Source organism: Channa argus, chromosome 14 (genome assembly GCF_033026475.1).
Source record: "Channa argus isolate prfri chromosome 14, Channa argus male v1.0, whole genome shotgun sequence".
NCBI lineage: Eukaryota > Metazoa > Chordata > Actinopteri > Anabantiformes > Channidae > Channa > Channa argus.
In genome coordinates this window covers 11,158,656-11,174,793 of record NC_090210.1, presented here as the reverse complement: position 1 = coordinate 11,174,793, position 16,138 = coordinate 11,158,656, and the positions used below count along the sequence as shown (strand labels likewise).

The 16,138-nt window shown below is 38.0% G+C and overlaps 2 protein-coding genes across 6 annotated transcripts; both read right to left on the bottom strand.

Annotated features, from left to right (window-relative positions):
• Positions 1 to 7: 7 nt before the first annotated feature.
• On the bottom strand, positions 8 to 4,595 carry LOC137098703 (kelch-like protein 40a). Its single transcript, XM_067475219.1, has 6 exons — positions 3,210 to 4,595; positions 2,913 to 3,073; positions 2,270 to 2,377; positions 1,736 to 1,921; positions 1,366 to 1,515; positions 8 to 493 (listed from the first exon to the last, which is right to left on the bottom strand). Exons 1-6 carry the CDS (start codon positions 4,347 to 4,349, stop codon positions 382 to 384), a joined length of 1,857 nt encoding a protein of 618 aa, XP_067331320.1. The 5' UTR covers positions 4,350 to 4,595; the 3' UTR covers positions 8 to 381.
• A 563-nt stretch (positions 4,596 to 5,158) lies between these two features.
• hhatla (hedgehog acyltransferase like, a) lies at positions 5,159 to 15,408 on the bottom strand. 5 transcript variants are annotated; one of them, XM_067475329.1, is made up of 13 exons: positions 14,693 to 15,095; positions 13,953 to 14,080; positions 12,658 to 12,725; positions 12,165 to 12,278; positions 11,678 to 11,698; positions 11,270 to 11,464; positions 9,728 to 9,937; positions 9,155 to 9,326; positions 8,286 to 8,430; positions 8,137 to 8,172; positions 7,835 to 8,036; positions 7,578 to 7,719; positions 5,159 to 7,309 (listed from the first exon to the last, which is right to left on the bottom strand). In XM_067475329.1, the coding sequence occupies exons 2-13, from the start codon at positions 14,056 to 14,058 to the stop codon at positions 7,176 to 7,178; spliced, it is 1,545 nt and encodes a 514-aa protein (XP_067331430.1). In that variant the 5' UTR covers positions 14,059 to 14,080; positions 14,693 to 15,095; the 3' UTR covers positions 5,159 to 7,175. The 5 variants fall into 5 exon arrangements, with proteins under 5 accessions (XP_067331430.1, XP_067331431.1, XP_067331429.1 ...); XM_067475330.1 differs by lacking the exon at positions 14,693 to 15,095 and adding an exon at positions 14,586 to 14,678; XM_067475328.1 differs by lacking the exon at positions 14,693 to 15,095 and adding an exon at positions 15,172 to 15,408 and having other exon boundaries at positions 5,161 to 7,309.
• Between the last annotated feature and the right edge of the window lie 730 nt (positions 15,409 to 16,138).

The window sequence follows — 16,138 nt, the reverse complement described above, 5'->3', positions numbered from 1 at the left end:
TCGTCACTGAAAGCACAAGAATCAAGCTTTATCTTTGTTTCTGTTTAAATAAAGCAAACTAATAATGAAGAAAATCTATGAAATTATATAACCACAAAAAAGAAAAATGTATAAACAACATTTTATCTTGTTATAAAAGAAATGTGGAGCATTTTTCTAACTTATGCCATAGACTTGGCATGTATCTATCTCCTCTGCGGTAAAACACAAGATAAAACAATTTCATAACATTTCATCTGTAGAGACCAAATTCAATTGTTACCCTGGAACATTCTGACCCTGAGCTAATTTTGGGAAAATGTCCACAATGATTATACTTGTTTATCTCAATGTTGATGTTACATTATTAGCCTCATTTTACCAACAGTCTTTTCAACTCAGTTACAACTTGGAAAGACGCAGCGTGTTGAGACGCACTGTAACAATAGTGGAGCCCTCTGCATAGCTAATCTCTCGCAAAATCCCATTCCAGCACTTCTCTTCCTCATCATATCTGTGGGAAAGACAAATATGTTACTGTTTAGGGGCTATGGCATCGTAAATAACAAAATAACAAACGTGATCTCAATGCAGTTTGTCTACAATTTTTTCTAGCCTACTCCACATGAAAATTATCCTCTTGTCATGCCCTAATAATTACAGTATACAGAAGGAATGTAAAAGTACAGGAAGTTAAACTTTCAATGTGAAGGATTGTTTTTTGTCTCAATTTTAAACCCAAGATAATTTCATGTGTACCAGGACCGTATAACTGGAACATTTGATTGGAATGCAGCTATTATTTGAATGTATTGAAAGTTTTGTTTTATTCAAATTTAAACTATTTAAATTTATTTAAATTCTGTGAAAAGACCAAAAACCAACAATGTATTTATCTCTCTTCGAATACCTTCTTTGTGGCCCTCATTCCAAAAGCCCATTTATTCACTCTAAAGATGTCAGTAGTTTCCTGTACAATTGGTTTTAAAAAGATAGGAGCTATTGTGCTTCACAACCATTATTTAAACAGAACAAGAAAACTGAATTAACATACATGTGGCACTCTTTTGGATTAATACCACAAAAGACTAAGATTTATAACACATTATATTGTAGCTGATTGGATAAAAGTGTTTATTAATGTATTTGTCCACAACCTCCTCCTGTGGACATCCATAGGTGGAGACTGTTGTATAGGTTTGAGAATTGTGCCTTTAGATTAGAAATATATATATATATGGAAAAGGATGTGTTTTAGTGTTATTTAAGCTACTGACTATTGTTGTAAGAAAATTTTTTTAATCCAATCTGTAAAAATGTTTATCTTTTTGCTAAATGAATACATATTTGAACGTAAATGTTAGTGCTACTGTACTGGCTTCTAACCTCCAGACATCAGTCATCTCTGTTGGGACGGGCTCTTCACTGGTTTCAGTGGCCATCATGGCAAAGCCACCTACAGCATACAGGAAGCCTCCCATAGAGATCAGGTTGAGGGAACTCCGCTCCTGAGGGAAATCTGGTAACTCAGACCACCTGGGGCACAACAGGGCAATAACCGCACACACCCAGAGGGAAGTGATAATGGAGTTAAATAAGCTGTTAAATTACTGTGTGATACTCACCGCAGTGAGGGTCATTTTATGGTCTAATGATCTGCTATTCACTCTTGATGAGTCAATTCACTATTGTGGACAGATGCTTAACCTCATACTGGTGATATAAAGTAGGTTACATTAAAAAAACGTTGTCTCACTTGTTGGTGGCAATGTCGTAGACCTCCACAGAGCTGGTGAGGCCCGCATCTGTGACTCCTGTCACTACGAAGATCTGGTCTTTGTGGACAGTGACACCAAACAGGGAGCGAGCCATCTTCAAAGGTGCAAGGTCTTTCCACTCAAACTTTTTGGGGTTGTAGACACAGACTCTTTTCATACATTTTCTGCGTAAAACATTTAAAATAGCGTGTAAAAATTTCCATTTCCACTTCCATTAAAATTTCCTTTCCATTATTTATTTAAGTCTTGAGTCTCATTGTTGGAATTATAGGATGGAGCTTGATTCACATTCGAAATTAAAAGCCTGGAATTATCAGCCTATATGTTGCCTATATTTTGACTTGTCTTTGTCTTTATTGGTGGAGTCCACTTTTTATGGGTTTAGTTCTAACATGCCAATAGCTACATCTATATCACTGTACCAAAGTACAGATTGTGTACACTATATTGAGTGAGGAACATCAAATAATAATATGGGATGTTCAATTTAGAGTATCTGAAGTCCAACGTACTTGCTCTCAGATTTTCCTCCAATAACATAGACAAGACCATTGTGTGATACAGTTCCATGGGCGTATACTTCATAAGGCAAAGGGTCTGATTCTCCCCATTTGAAGGACCTGTATACAAAGAAAATTATGTGTCAGCATTGATTGTTAAAAGTTATTTTTGAAAACAAAAACAAAAAAGAATAATGGAAATGTTCAGGAATCCAAGAAGCCATGCTGCTGCCTAAAGATAATCATGTGTCTCCAAATTTCTAAGATAAACAAAAATTGTACTATGGAGTTTCTCCATAATTTCGAAGTAAATAAACTCATAAAAAACGAATAAGCTCAAGGTGAAAAACGCATTCACAGCAAGCTGGAAAATAGGTTGTTTTTTGTGGAAAGTTGGAATGTTTCAGATACATTGACGAAACACTTCTTAATTATATCAATTCCTATTTCTGCATACATTTATGTAGCACCTTTATGTGACAGTTTCATACTGTATTGCACTTAATGGGCATCAACTGCCATATGTATGCACTAAATATATGTTTGAACTATGATATTACAAAAGAGTTTTACCTTTGCAGTAGCTGCGAGTGTTTTCAATAAGACAATGGCAACAGCTTTGACTATGAGTACTAATTTTGATGTCTGTACTTACTGTCTGTCATAGATCATGACAGAGTCCAGAGCATGCTCTCCTTCCTTCAGTTCCTTCCCTCCTACAACAAAGATGGAGTTCTCAGCTTCAGTCAGCCCAAATAAACACCGAGGATTTGGTTGTGAAGGCATTCCTAACCATTCTAAACTCATTGGGTCAAGCTGTGGATAAAGATATTTGAAGAGTGAAATAAATAAGAAATCCATATTTTGTAGATGCATGAAAAGAAAGGAAAAATAAATCCTGAAAACACTGTTTGTTTTTATGTTACAAAGAGCTAATGGTTGTTTTTAGTACCTGTAGGAAGTAAGAGCTGAATGGTTCCTCTTTGTCCTCCTCATTGTAGAGGAGTCCTCCAACTATAAACACCTGGTTCTGCCCTGTCACTAGGCTGCTGTGGTTCTTGGGAATTTCTGTAGATTCTGACACCACAAAGCATTCATTTTCTACAGGTTCATAGGCCACAGTCCCTGTGTTATTTATCATAAGTATCAGGTCCATTTCAAACATCCCAAAGCGAGGATTGTTGTTGAGTATACCAGGCAAGTACCCTTCCTCCTCCTCCTCCTCTTCCTCCTCCTCCTCCTCCTTTTTACTCCCTTCTTCTTCCTTCAGCCCATCATTGCTAGGCTTCTTCGGCTTTGGGAGACGACCTCTGTGAGCATCTTTGACTAGATCCAACTGTTTCTTGATCTCCTGGCTGAACTGGATGTATTGATGGCGCTCCACTTTTTCTTTAAAGTAATCCAAAGGAATGAGCCTGAAGCGGACGCAGTGCAACAGCTCTGGCAGGTCCTTAAGCCGGTTTGACTCATCGTGTCTGACCCAGTCCATCAAAGATTCAAACACCTGCTCCTCCCGCTCTATGTTGAGGGCATCAGAGGCGATGATCATGGCCAGCTCACTTGGACCCAGCTGCAGGAAGTCCTGGTCCCTGATAACAACCTGGTAGCGTTCACAAATAAACTCCCTAGCAGCCAAAGAGAGCCTGGGACAATCCAGCAGCAGCCCCAGCCTAAAGATGGCCAAACAGTTTCCAAGCACTAGTTTGTCCTGGAGGTAGGTCACACACACAGAAAAGATGGAGGGGATCTGGTACATGTTAGCAACCATGAAGATATCCTGGACGTTCTGCTCTGTTAGAGTAATGTCAGAGGTGTATAGGTACCGCAGGATCATCCCCATAACACCAGGCTCCACATCTTTGAGCACAATCTCATGCTTCTTGCTATCTTCCAGTTCAGACAGGAACATGGCCTTGAAGAAGGGACTGCTGGCTGCCAAAACCAAGCGGTGGCATGGGAACGTCTTGGCCTGGACCTTGAGGACACAGTCTACAAATTTTTCATTCTCCAAGAGATCGCACAATCCATCCTGAAGCAGGGTCTGTTGGTACATCCGAGGCTGCTTTTCCGGGTCTATAGTCATGGCAGCCATTTTGTTTCGCCACCTGGTCCTGGTTGGGATTCGTGGGTACCCTACTTACTCACCACAACAGAACAGGACTGTCCCCGTTCACAGGACTGCTCAGACTGTGGATAGTCTCCACAGATTAGTTGCCCAGTGGCAGCAGCTGTCTGTGGCTGTCAGCTGCTCTGTAAGTCACAAGTATTTATAGACAGGACCCTCACAAAGCTAAGGAATCCATTTTGGTGACAGAGGGCTATCCACTCCAGCACCACGCAAACCCCCCCCACAAAAAGCTGAATGACGAAGCACAGGGTTGTAACATGGTTAAATCCAGCAGAACAACTCACCAGCCAGTATAAATGGGTATGACTATTTGGATGTTAGATCATTGTTGTTTTCTTTGTAATCTAATACTGGCTTGACTTCTACCTCTCCTGATGCATAGATATCAGTAGAGATACACTGTATAGTATGTATAATTTTACATACAAAGGAACTTTTAAATTCAGCGAAAATAGAAGCAGAGCAAACTAATCATTTATGGGTCAAACACTACTTTAGAGAGTATTAATGTTTCCCCAAAATGAACAATATATAAAGACAAAAACTGAACACAATTTAAAGGCACCGTTTAAACAATTACATGAATACAATTTCACCCACAACAGTTTTACACTGACTCTTAGATTATATACAAATATAATATTCATCTGTCTATAATCTTTATAATAACATAATAATTACATATATACATTGTTATGATATAACTAAAACACCTAAACACCTTATTATCTGTCATACTGATCCTGATAATCAAACACTGGCACCTACTGGTTAAAAATAAGAGCTGTCATTATTAAGAAAGGGAGAACCAAAGAAAAACGTCTGTCCAAATGATCCCTCACTGGAAATAAAAATGTATTTTATCAATTTGAAAGCCAAGCTCATTATCGGATTTGAAGAAAAGGAATTTGTGGAATGTGCAGATTTACCACTTTCACCATGCACAGGGAATGTTAACGGGTTTTGTTAATGTGGAGCCAAACCCACTGCTGAAAACAAAGAAGTTGGAAAAGCGTTTCCTTCTTTCTTGATCCCAATTAGAATTTTTACTGTTCTTAACTTACTCATTTAAAACAGCTTAAAGATGTGTGTTCTGTCCAACTGACATGGACTATGCTACGGAAACAATGAGGATATAATAAAAATAAAATGCTTCCTCTTGATCAGAACCATGTTATGCTATGAAGACAAACTTTTTCCAGCCTTTGCATTAGTAACTCTACCACATTTATTAACAATTTATAACGTTACTATGAATATATTATGCTTTTAAGTGCTGTGTTCTGTAACAAATGAAAGAATGTAGAAAATCATCTAGTACTGTAGATAACTTAAATTGCTGATTGAAATTTAGGCCAAATACCTCATAGATGCACACACCAAGAGTGTCCTAAGTACAGGTCTAATCAGAATAATTGACAGAAACACGGGGTTGTTAAACCTTTACAGTTTGTTATCAGTAAGTATTTATTTATTTTTATCCAGTCATCTTTGGTTAAACTGAGCCCTCTTGTGGCATTTAAATGACAATGCCTCACTATAGAACAGTCATAATTAACTTAATAAATAATTTTCATCTATTTAAACCAAATGAAGTTGGGAAACTGTTTCAATGAACTCTTGCTACAGAAAAAATAAAACTCAGGAAAGAACAGTATCACTTCAGGGTGAAACAAAACTTTATTCCCAGTCAATATTTTGAATTAAAAATGTTTTAATAAAAACTCCACAATGAGAATGGTCTGCAAAATCTGCATAAACCTCTTCCCTTTGCCCACTGCACTAAAGACACACAGCAAGTTTTAGTGACAGGCAGATTAAACTGACCTATATCCTCGTCTCATAGCAAACTGAAGGTCTGGATTATGAGAGAAAAGGGGAAGGAAAGATATGCCCAAAAAGCTTTACTGAGGATGAAATTGTGAGGAAAAACTGTTTTCATTACATTATAAAAATTCTAATAAATTCTCAAGTAACACTTAAGTAGAGTAGACTATACTACATATTGGGACTTGTATTTTTGCTCAGTGAAAATAGAACAAATATAATTTACAATCAGCTGCAAGCAATGTGAAGGATCTCCACAGCACCCTTTGTTTATTGCACTCCATTCATGGCAAACCCCTAGGTTTTTCAAGTTTAACTCTTTAATTAAAGTTTAAACATTTAGGATCTAAGGCATCATTGGTTGAATTAAGATTCCATCTGACTAAACAGAATCATGTTGACAAATTGTTTTTTAAAAAGCAAGTATTTTTAAAAATAAATGAACACGGATGCTCCTTTACAATACTGTAAATACAATGTCTGTGCCAAATGTTGTGGTAATTATCTACAGCAAGTGCTCTTTAAGATATTTCACAGTTCAAAACATTTCTTTGCTTCTGACAAAAAATAAAATTGGTTCTTAAATGGTTCTTCAGAAGCCTGCATGGTTCTTTGAAAATCCAGGCTTAAAGAACCATTTTTAGAAAAGTTCTTTAAGCAACCATATAAAGTGCCTTAAAGAACCTGTTTTTAGTAGGTCTTTGAGGCACCTTTAGGGGTTCTTTGAAGAACTATCTTCTAAAAGGTTATTTGTGGAACCAAAAATGGTTCTTCTGTGGCATCAGTCTCAACTATTTTTGGTTCCAGTTAGCATATTTACTTTTCTGTTTGTAAGTGTGTGAACAATATACGTGCCTAATGGTTTTTACAACCTGTTTTAGTTACCGCTCACAAAACCGAAGATGGAAGAGTGAGAGGGGGGTGCAGACCAATAAGTCTGAAACTTTCTGTTTATCTGTCTATTTATTCTGCTTTTTCTTTGCCATCATCGACTGGCTTCACTTCATCTAGCAGGGCCTCTTGTCGCTCCCTCTCCTTCACGAGCTGCACACCACAGTAGGTAACAAATAACACTGAGAGGGTAGATAGAGGGAAACCTGAAAAATAAAAGGAAAACGAGGGAAAAGGGAGAAAGCAGAGGGAGGAAAGAAGAACAGATGAGTATGATCCTGTGAACAGCTGCTTTATTTTTCCAAGTCTTTTATTCTTTTATGCAAAAAAAAAGCTACAAATAGGATGCTAGAGTCATATGATTTCTAAATGATGTGGTCCTTTAAAAGCCTGTCTGTGTTGTTTTTGCTTTGACTGAAACTGACAGGAAACCTTTTGTTTTCTTTTATATAATTCAGCTTTGCTGTTCCCCACCTCTGAAAATCAGTCTTCTTCCCACCAGTTTGGCAAACTCCAAACTGTTGAGGGAGAGCACATTGTAGAGGACGATGGCCCAGAAGTTGGCAGCATTGAACACACCACGGATTCTTCGTGACATGGCTTCACCCATAGCACCCTGGAAAAGACGATACATTGAAATGTGTTTAGGGATCTGGCATAATGACCATATAATAACTTGCTTTCTTTTAATTATCAGTATGATAGCTATTCTGTGTTAGGATTTTCCTCACCTCCATGGTAGAAAATGGTGGTATAGAGAAGAACTTGGCCACCCACAGCTCAAAGTTGAGGCCAAAGCAGTTGAAAAAGGACCAAATGTAAACCACCTCACATGGGCCCAGCCACAAAGTGGTGATAGCGAAGGTGCAGATAGTTGCCAGTAGCTCTTTAAAGATTTTATCGTGATCCCCACCAATGTAGTTGTAAACATATCTTGACAATATAAATTCAGATTAAACAAAAGGAAGTGTCAAAATAATATTTTATCCAAGTTCTGTTATTTAAAAGTATTAATATTAGTTCAGACACTCACTTGCACAGCCAGTCATTGATGCCTCTGTCAAAGTGCCTAAACACACATTTACATGTAAATAGTTTTTTATAATTCTGTTTAACAGGGTGAAACAAAGGATAAACAAAGAAACTGAACTGTGATTTGTTAGAAGTGTAAGTCAGACGTACGTCTCAGCAAAGACGTAGAGCATAGTGATACACTTTGGAGGCTGAGGAGGGTCCAGGTAGTCCAGTGTAGACACAGTGTTGATGACACCAAACATTACAGCTGATTTCACCCAATCATACACCAGGTTGGAATATGCCAAGCCAGCTGCAAAGCGACACAAGAAAATTACGTTAGTTTACCTTAAAGGGCAACTTCAGCAATTTTCAACTTGCTCCCAATGACTTTAAATATGTAAATATACAATAATGCTTTTAAACTTCTATCTGACTTCCCTATATTACAAAAACTCTCTTCATCTGGCTGACAAAATTCCTCCAGATGACATCACTTGGAGGAACCTTCAGTTCACACTATGTCGACTTATTGCTCACACTATGGAGGTTGTGAACATGGTCAACCTGCTTTTCCAGACCCCCCCCCCCCAGATGATATTATCTGAACTCTTAATGATGTAAAACTCCTCTGGGTGATGTCATTTGGAGGCATTTTTCTTTTTTTTTAAATAGGAAAGTCAGAGAAAAGTTTAAAAACATTATTGTATATTTAAACCCTAAACTAGCCCAAAGATCTACAGTAGATAAATCTACTGTACCATTAACCTTGTTCCTTACAAAAGAAACTGACTTCAACAGAAATAATTTGTCACTGGTTAGTGTCGAAGTACTGTCTCAATGCTTTTAACATTTCATGTGTTCACTGAAAAGGATTCAGTTCAAAGGTATGTGATAATTTGTATGTCTTTAGAAATGATATTGGTTGATACTGGTAGATACTGAATTTGTCAAGAAATGTCAACAATCAGCAATTTAAAAACAAAGCTACATGAGTACCAGATTTACCTGACCCAAATATATTAACTGTAACTCACCCAGGCACCAGTCAGAAAGTTTGGTGACAAGCTTCATGTCACTGGGGATTGTCAAGATATAGAGATAGTGAAAGAAGACGTCCACCACCAGAACAACTCCTAGGTGCAACAAGGCCTTGGTGGTGATGTTCCATAACTCCCTCTCTTTGCGGATCAGCTGGGTGTGGTTCACCTTTAGAATATTCAGTATTCAGTATTTGTCCAGTAATCTGAACAAGCTATCATTGTTCCAGAATTACTTTCCATACAGCGATAAAGAGACCACCTTAGGTCTACTATATGTCAGTGTTACATTAAAATGATTGAACATTTAAGAATGTAAAATTGGTATGTTTCTGTCTCTATTTGTGCTTTTCAAATTGAATTATGTAAACACGGCATCCTACAGATTTGCACCAGCTGTCCTAAAATAACACTACATGTGGGTATTACATGAGCTTTTGAGAGCTTTCGTGCACAATGTGCCATAATGCGCGATGACTTAATACCTACTGTCAAATCTCAGAGGGTCGCTTACTTTTCACTTCATCTCACAGTCATTCAATGCATTCAGTTTAATATTAAAATCCTCACCTGGACATGATACATGTCGAAAGTCATGATAGGCCCAAAGAAGAAGAAGGGGAGGTAGAAGTTGTATTTCAGCAGGTCAGAGAATGTGTAGTTGCCATCCTTCTTTTCACAGTTCTCCAAAGCGAAGCTCATACAGCGCATGATGCTGAAGCCACAGCCTCCATAGAACAGGAGGTCTTGCAGGTCGAAGGAACCAGTTACTAAGGCTTCCTAAGAGAGTTGTTCAGACATCAACATTTGCATATGGGTAAAATTACTACCAAAATGCCGTTCAGTTTGGCTGAAAGAAAAACCGCGTGACAATAAACCAGCAACTTGTTCTCTTATATATATATGAGTACTATTATAACAGGGGAGAGAGATAAAATATTCGGAAGATATATAACACCTTTCACTTAATGATATTACTTCAATGTAAAATAATGCCATGTGTATTTCTCAAATTGTATACAACATAAATACTTTTATGGCTTGTCCCTTCAGGGGTCTTTCACGCTTTTGATCTGTTTTCCCCTGGTTACCGTTCCTATCTCCCCTCCGGTCAGTCTAATCACTCTCAACCGGTTTCACCTTTTGCCTCCCCTTTATATAATCCACTTACCTGCTCCTTTATGCAAGAATGTCTTTCTGCTTCCCTCGTTTCTAGCTCCCAGTGTGTTTTCTATTATTTTCCTTGTGACTCTGCCGTGAGTTTTTGCAAATGCATCCAGTGATCTCTGCCTGTTCTTGTTCTTCTGACCCCGTTTGTTCATTTGGTGTCCTGTTCCGAGTCAACGTTTGTTGGATTACCTCTTCTGTTTTTTCCTGTTCCCAGAGACCGTTTACTGGATTGGTTTGCTCCCCGCTGAGTTCAATCTGCAATCTTTATTCTGACTATTACTCTATTGTTTTTGGACCAAACAGTAAGAAGAGGATGGGGGTAATTAACTATCTACTGCTGGACACTTATAGTTGTTACTTTGTGTTTATTTGCTACTTTTACTTGTTTTTGTTGTACTTTTAGCACTCTGAGTTCTCTTTTTTGTCTTTCCTCTCCTCACTTGAATCCAGAGCCAAGAAGGCCCTTGGTGGCTGGGCGGGGCCACCCCATGTGGGGTGGGTTTTCTAACCCGTGGCCTCCTGCATGCCAACCCAGTACTCTACCAGTGAGCTACACATAGTAATTGTATTAGTTTCACTGTAATTATATTTTACATTATTGTCTGTATAGTAGTAAGTACATACAGTTCAAATATTTTAATCATCATAATTCAAATTTTTAGATTTTAACTGACAGCAACCTGTTCGACCACACGCTGTCATCCTTTTCACTGGCCTTCCTGTAGAAGCCATGCAACCTCTTCATCCCACTTAAAAATGCAGTAAATCAGTTCTCAAACGTTTAAACCAACATTACAAACTTTTCTTTAAATCTTTCTCATGGCCCATAAAGGTCTGTCATATGACATCTATTTTAAAGTCCCACAGATCATTCTAAATTAGGCAATCAAACGCACAGCATCTTTGCAAAGCTTTGTTAAAAACCTGAAAACACCCACTCACCTGCCAGGAGTTATATGGCTCCAGCTTGATGGAGGCCAGAGTGGCCAGGCCTGCTGCAAAGCACATCCATTTTCTTTTGACCAGGGCGATGCTGTAGAGTATGATGCAATGAGACAAAACTAGAGCCACGAAGGTCCAGCCCATTGTTACCAGGACTGCCAAACCACCGTACACACCAAAAATCAAGGATCTGTGCTGTGGAAAAAGAGGGGCCAGCATCAGTTTAACATCATTACAGGATTTCTGCACTATGCAAAATTTATTGCAACACACATGAAGAGCGCAGTTAGTATCAACAATGGTTTCACTGGAAAGATTAAACTTTGCAACACAAATTTATTGTTGTGATGTGAATGGCTTAAATGAAACACACAAGTGTTAAGAAATTCACAAGTTTATTATTGTTACCTTACATCCATCTATACCACTCTTCATAGTAAGCATGAAACAAAATAGAACACATGGCAAACTTTTTTTCAAAATCTCAATCAAAAGTATGTTCAACAGATACATCACAGAAGGAAACTCATGCTCATGCAAGGCAATAATGCAGGGGTCACCAACATGGTGCCCGTGGGGATCAAATTATTTTGATGCCCACGAAGTAGCTCTCAGTTTCACAAAGGTTGGTGACCCCTGCAATAATGTGTTAGTTTTTGTGTTACAGAAATATATATTATAAATGGTATTTCTCAATAGTATGCAACTGAATTACATGGAAATGACCTAATGTTTGTACAGTGAAGCTTGGCATGGCATATAGATTCCATTGACAAGTGCACCAAACACACACACACGCATATGTATTTATACATATGCGTGTGTGTGTGTGTGTGAGCTACCCCATGGACATTCACAATATGTTTTTGTTGCTACAGCACACACATGCATGCACCTTTGGAGCTATAAGGCTGAATATCTTGGCAAAGATCACGTGACCAGTCAGAGCAAAAAGGATATGATTGCGGAATGTAGTGAACCACATTATCCATTCGAAGTCCGCCACATCCTGTGGTAAAGTAACATGGATTAATACCTCATGATAACCACTCTCCTTTGCCATCTTGCATCAGTGAAAAAATTACAGAACATAATGGGGTACATAGAAGCAATATATATATATATATATCTATATCTATATATCTATATCTATATATATCTTTATCTATATCTATATCTATATATAGATAGATAGATATATAGATATATATATAGATATATATATAGATATAGATAGATAGATAGATAGATAGATAGATAGATAGATAGATAGATAGATAGATAGATAGATAGATAGATAGATAGATAGATAGATATAGATATAGATAGATATAGATATAGATATATAGATATAGATATAGATATAGATATATAGATATAAAACTCACCATTTTCCTTCCAAAGTAATGCCATCCTGGTTTCACACTTTCTTTGAAGGCCTTTCTGCTTATATTCTCTGAATAAAGAAGAATATGGAAGATAATGTGCATTGGAAATAGCATTTTATTAATATTGCGTTAAGAATCCCACTCATGCTAAGGCTTCTAGACTGAAGAGTGCTATAGTGAATTCAGACTTTAGACAGCTGTATTTTTGGGCTCTACTGTCTGTAAACAATGGCCTCTTTTTAATCTTCCTAAAAAATGGGACATGGAACAGTTAAAATCCAAACGGCCTCAGTGTAATTATGGATTATTCAGAGTAAATTTAAGGTGTGAGAGCACATTCAGTCCATTTGATAACATCAACTATTATGTAATGTACTCACTGCGAGGGTTTCTATTTTTAAAGCTCATACATCAGCTACAGTCATACAGTCGGTTATAAGCTGGTTGTAAGAGATTAGTTCACTGTGGAGCCTGAATTACTACAGAAATTATAAAAAGATAACAATAAAAATTAATCATGATAACCATAATGATGGCATTGTTGTTGAGACATTCAGTACACGTGGCCCAATAGTAGCTCCTCCAGCTTTGCCTGATTACACTTATGGTGATGAAAATGGCCATTAAAGTGTAAGGGTCAGTAGGGGGAAGCTCTTATTTCTGGGAACACGGCCAGATTTCTATTACCAGTAAATAGTTCTACTGTATCATGTCGGCCTGAGAAGTATGAATCCCTGCAAATACAGTGGTCATACGTTAAATTACCATTTTATAAAAAGAGATAGTTGTAAGGGAAAAAAGTAAGAGAGCTTGATGACACACTGTTATAGACATTACCATTCACCCAGGCTGTGTGTGAGGAGGCTAGTTTTAGCATTTTAAAATCAGAATTTTAACATTTGGCAATAATTTAAATAAAATATTTGGAAATATATTTGCTCACTGAGCTTAGTGCTTAGCAAGATTTGAATTAAAACATTATTATCATGAAAATAATTACAAAAATAATTACGAAGTAACTAAACCTTCTTTAAAACATCTTTATATTAATAGAAACACACAGCAATTCCTTAGGGGAGCTGTGTCCCTATTAATTTGCTGAACTAACTATATAATTGTAGGTCAAGCACTGTTTTAGACAGATTTTAATAATGAAGTCATATGGTTAAATGTAAGTTGTTTTCAGTTCAGAAAGTGGTGACTAATGTTTCAGAAAAACTTTAGTGTTGTTATTGACTTTCGTTGTTACATGGACAGTGTTTTGTTAGACCTCTTTTGAGATGTTGTGCACTCACCACTTGAAGCTTCAAATATCCAGCTGCTTGCCCATATCAAGGCCCCAGCAAGCACAGCTGTGTAGAGATACAGCTCATATCTGGGGAGGGCAGCCTTGATCCCCATGGTGAATCAGTATACAGGGCGTCTGAAAGGGTTGAAAAGCAATCAGCCCACAATATTAGACCTGACTAAAGACAAACAGTATGAGTGTGAATAAAAATAGACAGGTTAAAAGCTAGACATTTCAGTAATATGAGCAAGGGGTATCTCAGATTAAACTGACCCAGATCCTTTAACAGGTTTTTGGTTATACAGAATATTGTTAACATTTAGTTCGGAATAAGGCATCAGCTTGAAACCGTGCAGTTTGACAGCCGTGTCTTTGAAACAATGAGTGGGTGCAACAATAAAAAATAGCCTTTAAATTAGAAAAGGATACTGCACTACCCCTGTACTACTGTGGGTTGTTTAGTCAGTGCCGTTCATATAGCTGTTATATTCCCATGGCAAAGATAAACCAAGCAATACAGTGCAGTTGTAAAACAGCATGTATTTCTACTTTAAAATTAACAACCAGAAAAATACATTATGATAGTTAAATGCATGCTATCCCAACACCAATCAACACGTTCGTCTTGCTAAATACACACCAAAGTTTTTTAACTAATAAACCTTTCGGATCGACAAACCATTGACTTAAATAGTTCTGCAGAGCACTGGCTCCTCGGAATCAGCCTTGTCAGCTGCGCAACCCTACCTCTCCTTCCTATTATAGCTCTTCCAGTTGGTCTGCTGAACAGCAGGGCAGCTGCAGTGCTATGCGATCTGGGAAGCGCTGGGGACTCACTTCACAGAATAATTAGCACTGACTGGAATGACCAAGAAAGGTGCACCACAGTAGGAAAACAGACGATTATTATCCTGTTGAGAACGACGCACTTATGCCAAGTTGCATGTGTGCGTGTGTGTGTTAGTGTGTGTTGGTGTGTGAGAGAGAGCCAGGCTTATGTCGCGCACTTTGAGTTAAAGTTAGAAGAGTTGCACTAGCAGTTCTGTCCATACCAAGATGCAGCCATGGTTAAGGAGGACCACAGCAAAGCGTCCTGCATGCAAATGCAGGTTTAGTGCGTTACTGTTCCATACACACACAGCCGAAAAAACACAGGCCTTTTGTTTTTATTGATTACTCCTATGTTCAACCCTATGGACAAATAAAATAGACTTGTTTTTACTAACCTTGTATCCGTTTGTCTGTCTGTCAAAAAGGGAGGGAGGGAGGGAGGGAGTGGGGTAGAAGAGTTAAAAGCCCGTCTCTTCACTACAGAAAATAAAAGAAAGAGGGGGTGGTGGTTGTTATAGCAGCTTTTCTAATTCATCCGTCTTGAGTGGGGATTGCCGCTGCCGCTACCCGCGATCACCAGCTTCCGCAAGTCAGGATGTTGCGGACTCCACAAAAGGAGGAGGGGGGTGGGGGGATATATTTATCCTTCACTACTGCACCGCAGTGAGGGGTGGTCCACATCGATTCCATAAAGCCTTACAGGCGTGCAAAAACACTCTGGTACAATGGTAAAATTGAAAGTAAAATGCAGGTGCACCAATCGATCAGTTCCCACCATACAATGTAAGTGTAAATTAAACTATACTTCTACACTTCTGATGATTTTCTAATCACAACTTTAAATATGGTTTATACTTGAAAAATAAAATGCACTGGACATGCACATATAACTTTGAGTCGGGCAACTGCTTGTTCTCATTGCGGCATATTGTTATGATCTTACTAGGCTGTGGTATCGGGCTTTTCTTGTAAAATCATTTAAATATGAGGAAGTTTGTGATTTTACATAATTTTCCGTCAGTTTCAGTGCGACAGATATTGGGTGACACTTTCTCATTATTTTCAATAAATCAAGTCATTTTGCTAGAAACATCTGCTCCACAGCGGACACGGTTGGATACAAGTGCAACATTGTATTTTACTGTATTTTATCATTCTGAATGCGGTGTAGGCCTATTACTAGAAGCATATCCCACATTTAGGCACTAGGAGACGCTGTAGACTAAAAAAAATGTACAGGGACCAACGAGGAAAGAGCCTCGAAGAGTTTTTTTGGGGGGGGAATAACATCAACTCTTTGCCTGATTGGTAAAGCTGGCCATTGTTTTCATGTCTGAGGTAAAGCTGGCTTCGAAATATAAG

Coding starts and splice junctions, on each gene's coding strand:
- LOC137098703 (XM_067475219.1), bottom strand. CDS start 4,349: ATGGCTGCCATGACTATAGACCCGGAAAAGCAGCCTCGGATGTACCAA. Junction 2,378..2,912: donor GTCATGATCTATGACAGACA/GTAAGTACAGAC, acceptor CTTTGTATACAG/GTCCTTCAAATGGGGAGAAT. Junction 1,516..1,735: donor TACGACATTGCCACCAACAA/GTGAGACAACGT, acceptor GTTGTGCCCCAG/GTGGTCTGAGTTACCAGATT.
- hhatla (XM_067475328.1), bottom strand. CDS start 14,058: ATGGGGATCAAGGCTGCCCTCCCCAGATATGAGCTGTATCTCTACACA. Junction 12,726..13,952: donor GATATTTGAAGCTTCAAGTG/GTGAGTGCACAA, acceptor TTCTTTATTCAG/AGAATATAAGCAGAAAGGCC. Junction 9,938..11,269: donor AGCCATATAACTCCTGGCAG/GTGAGTGGGTGT, acceptor CAACTCTCTTAG/GAAGCCTTAGTAACTGGTTC.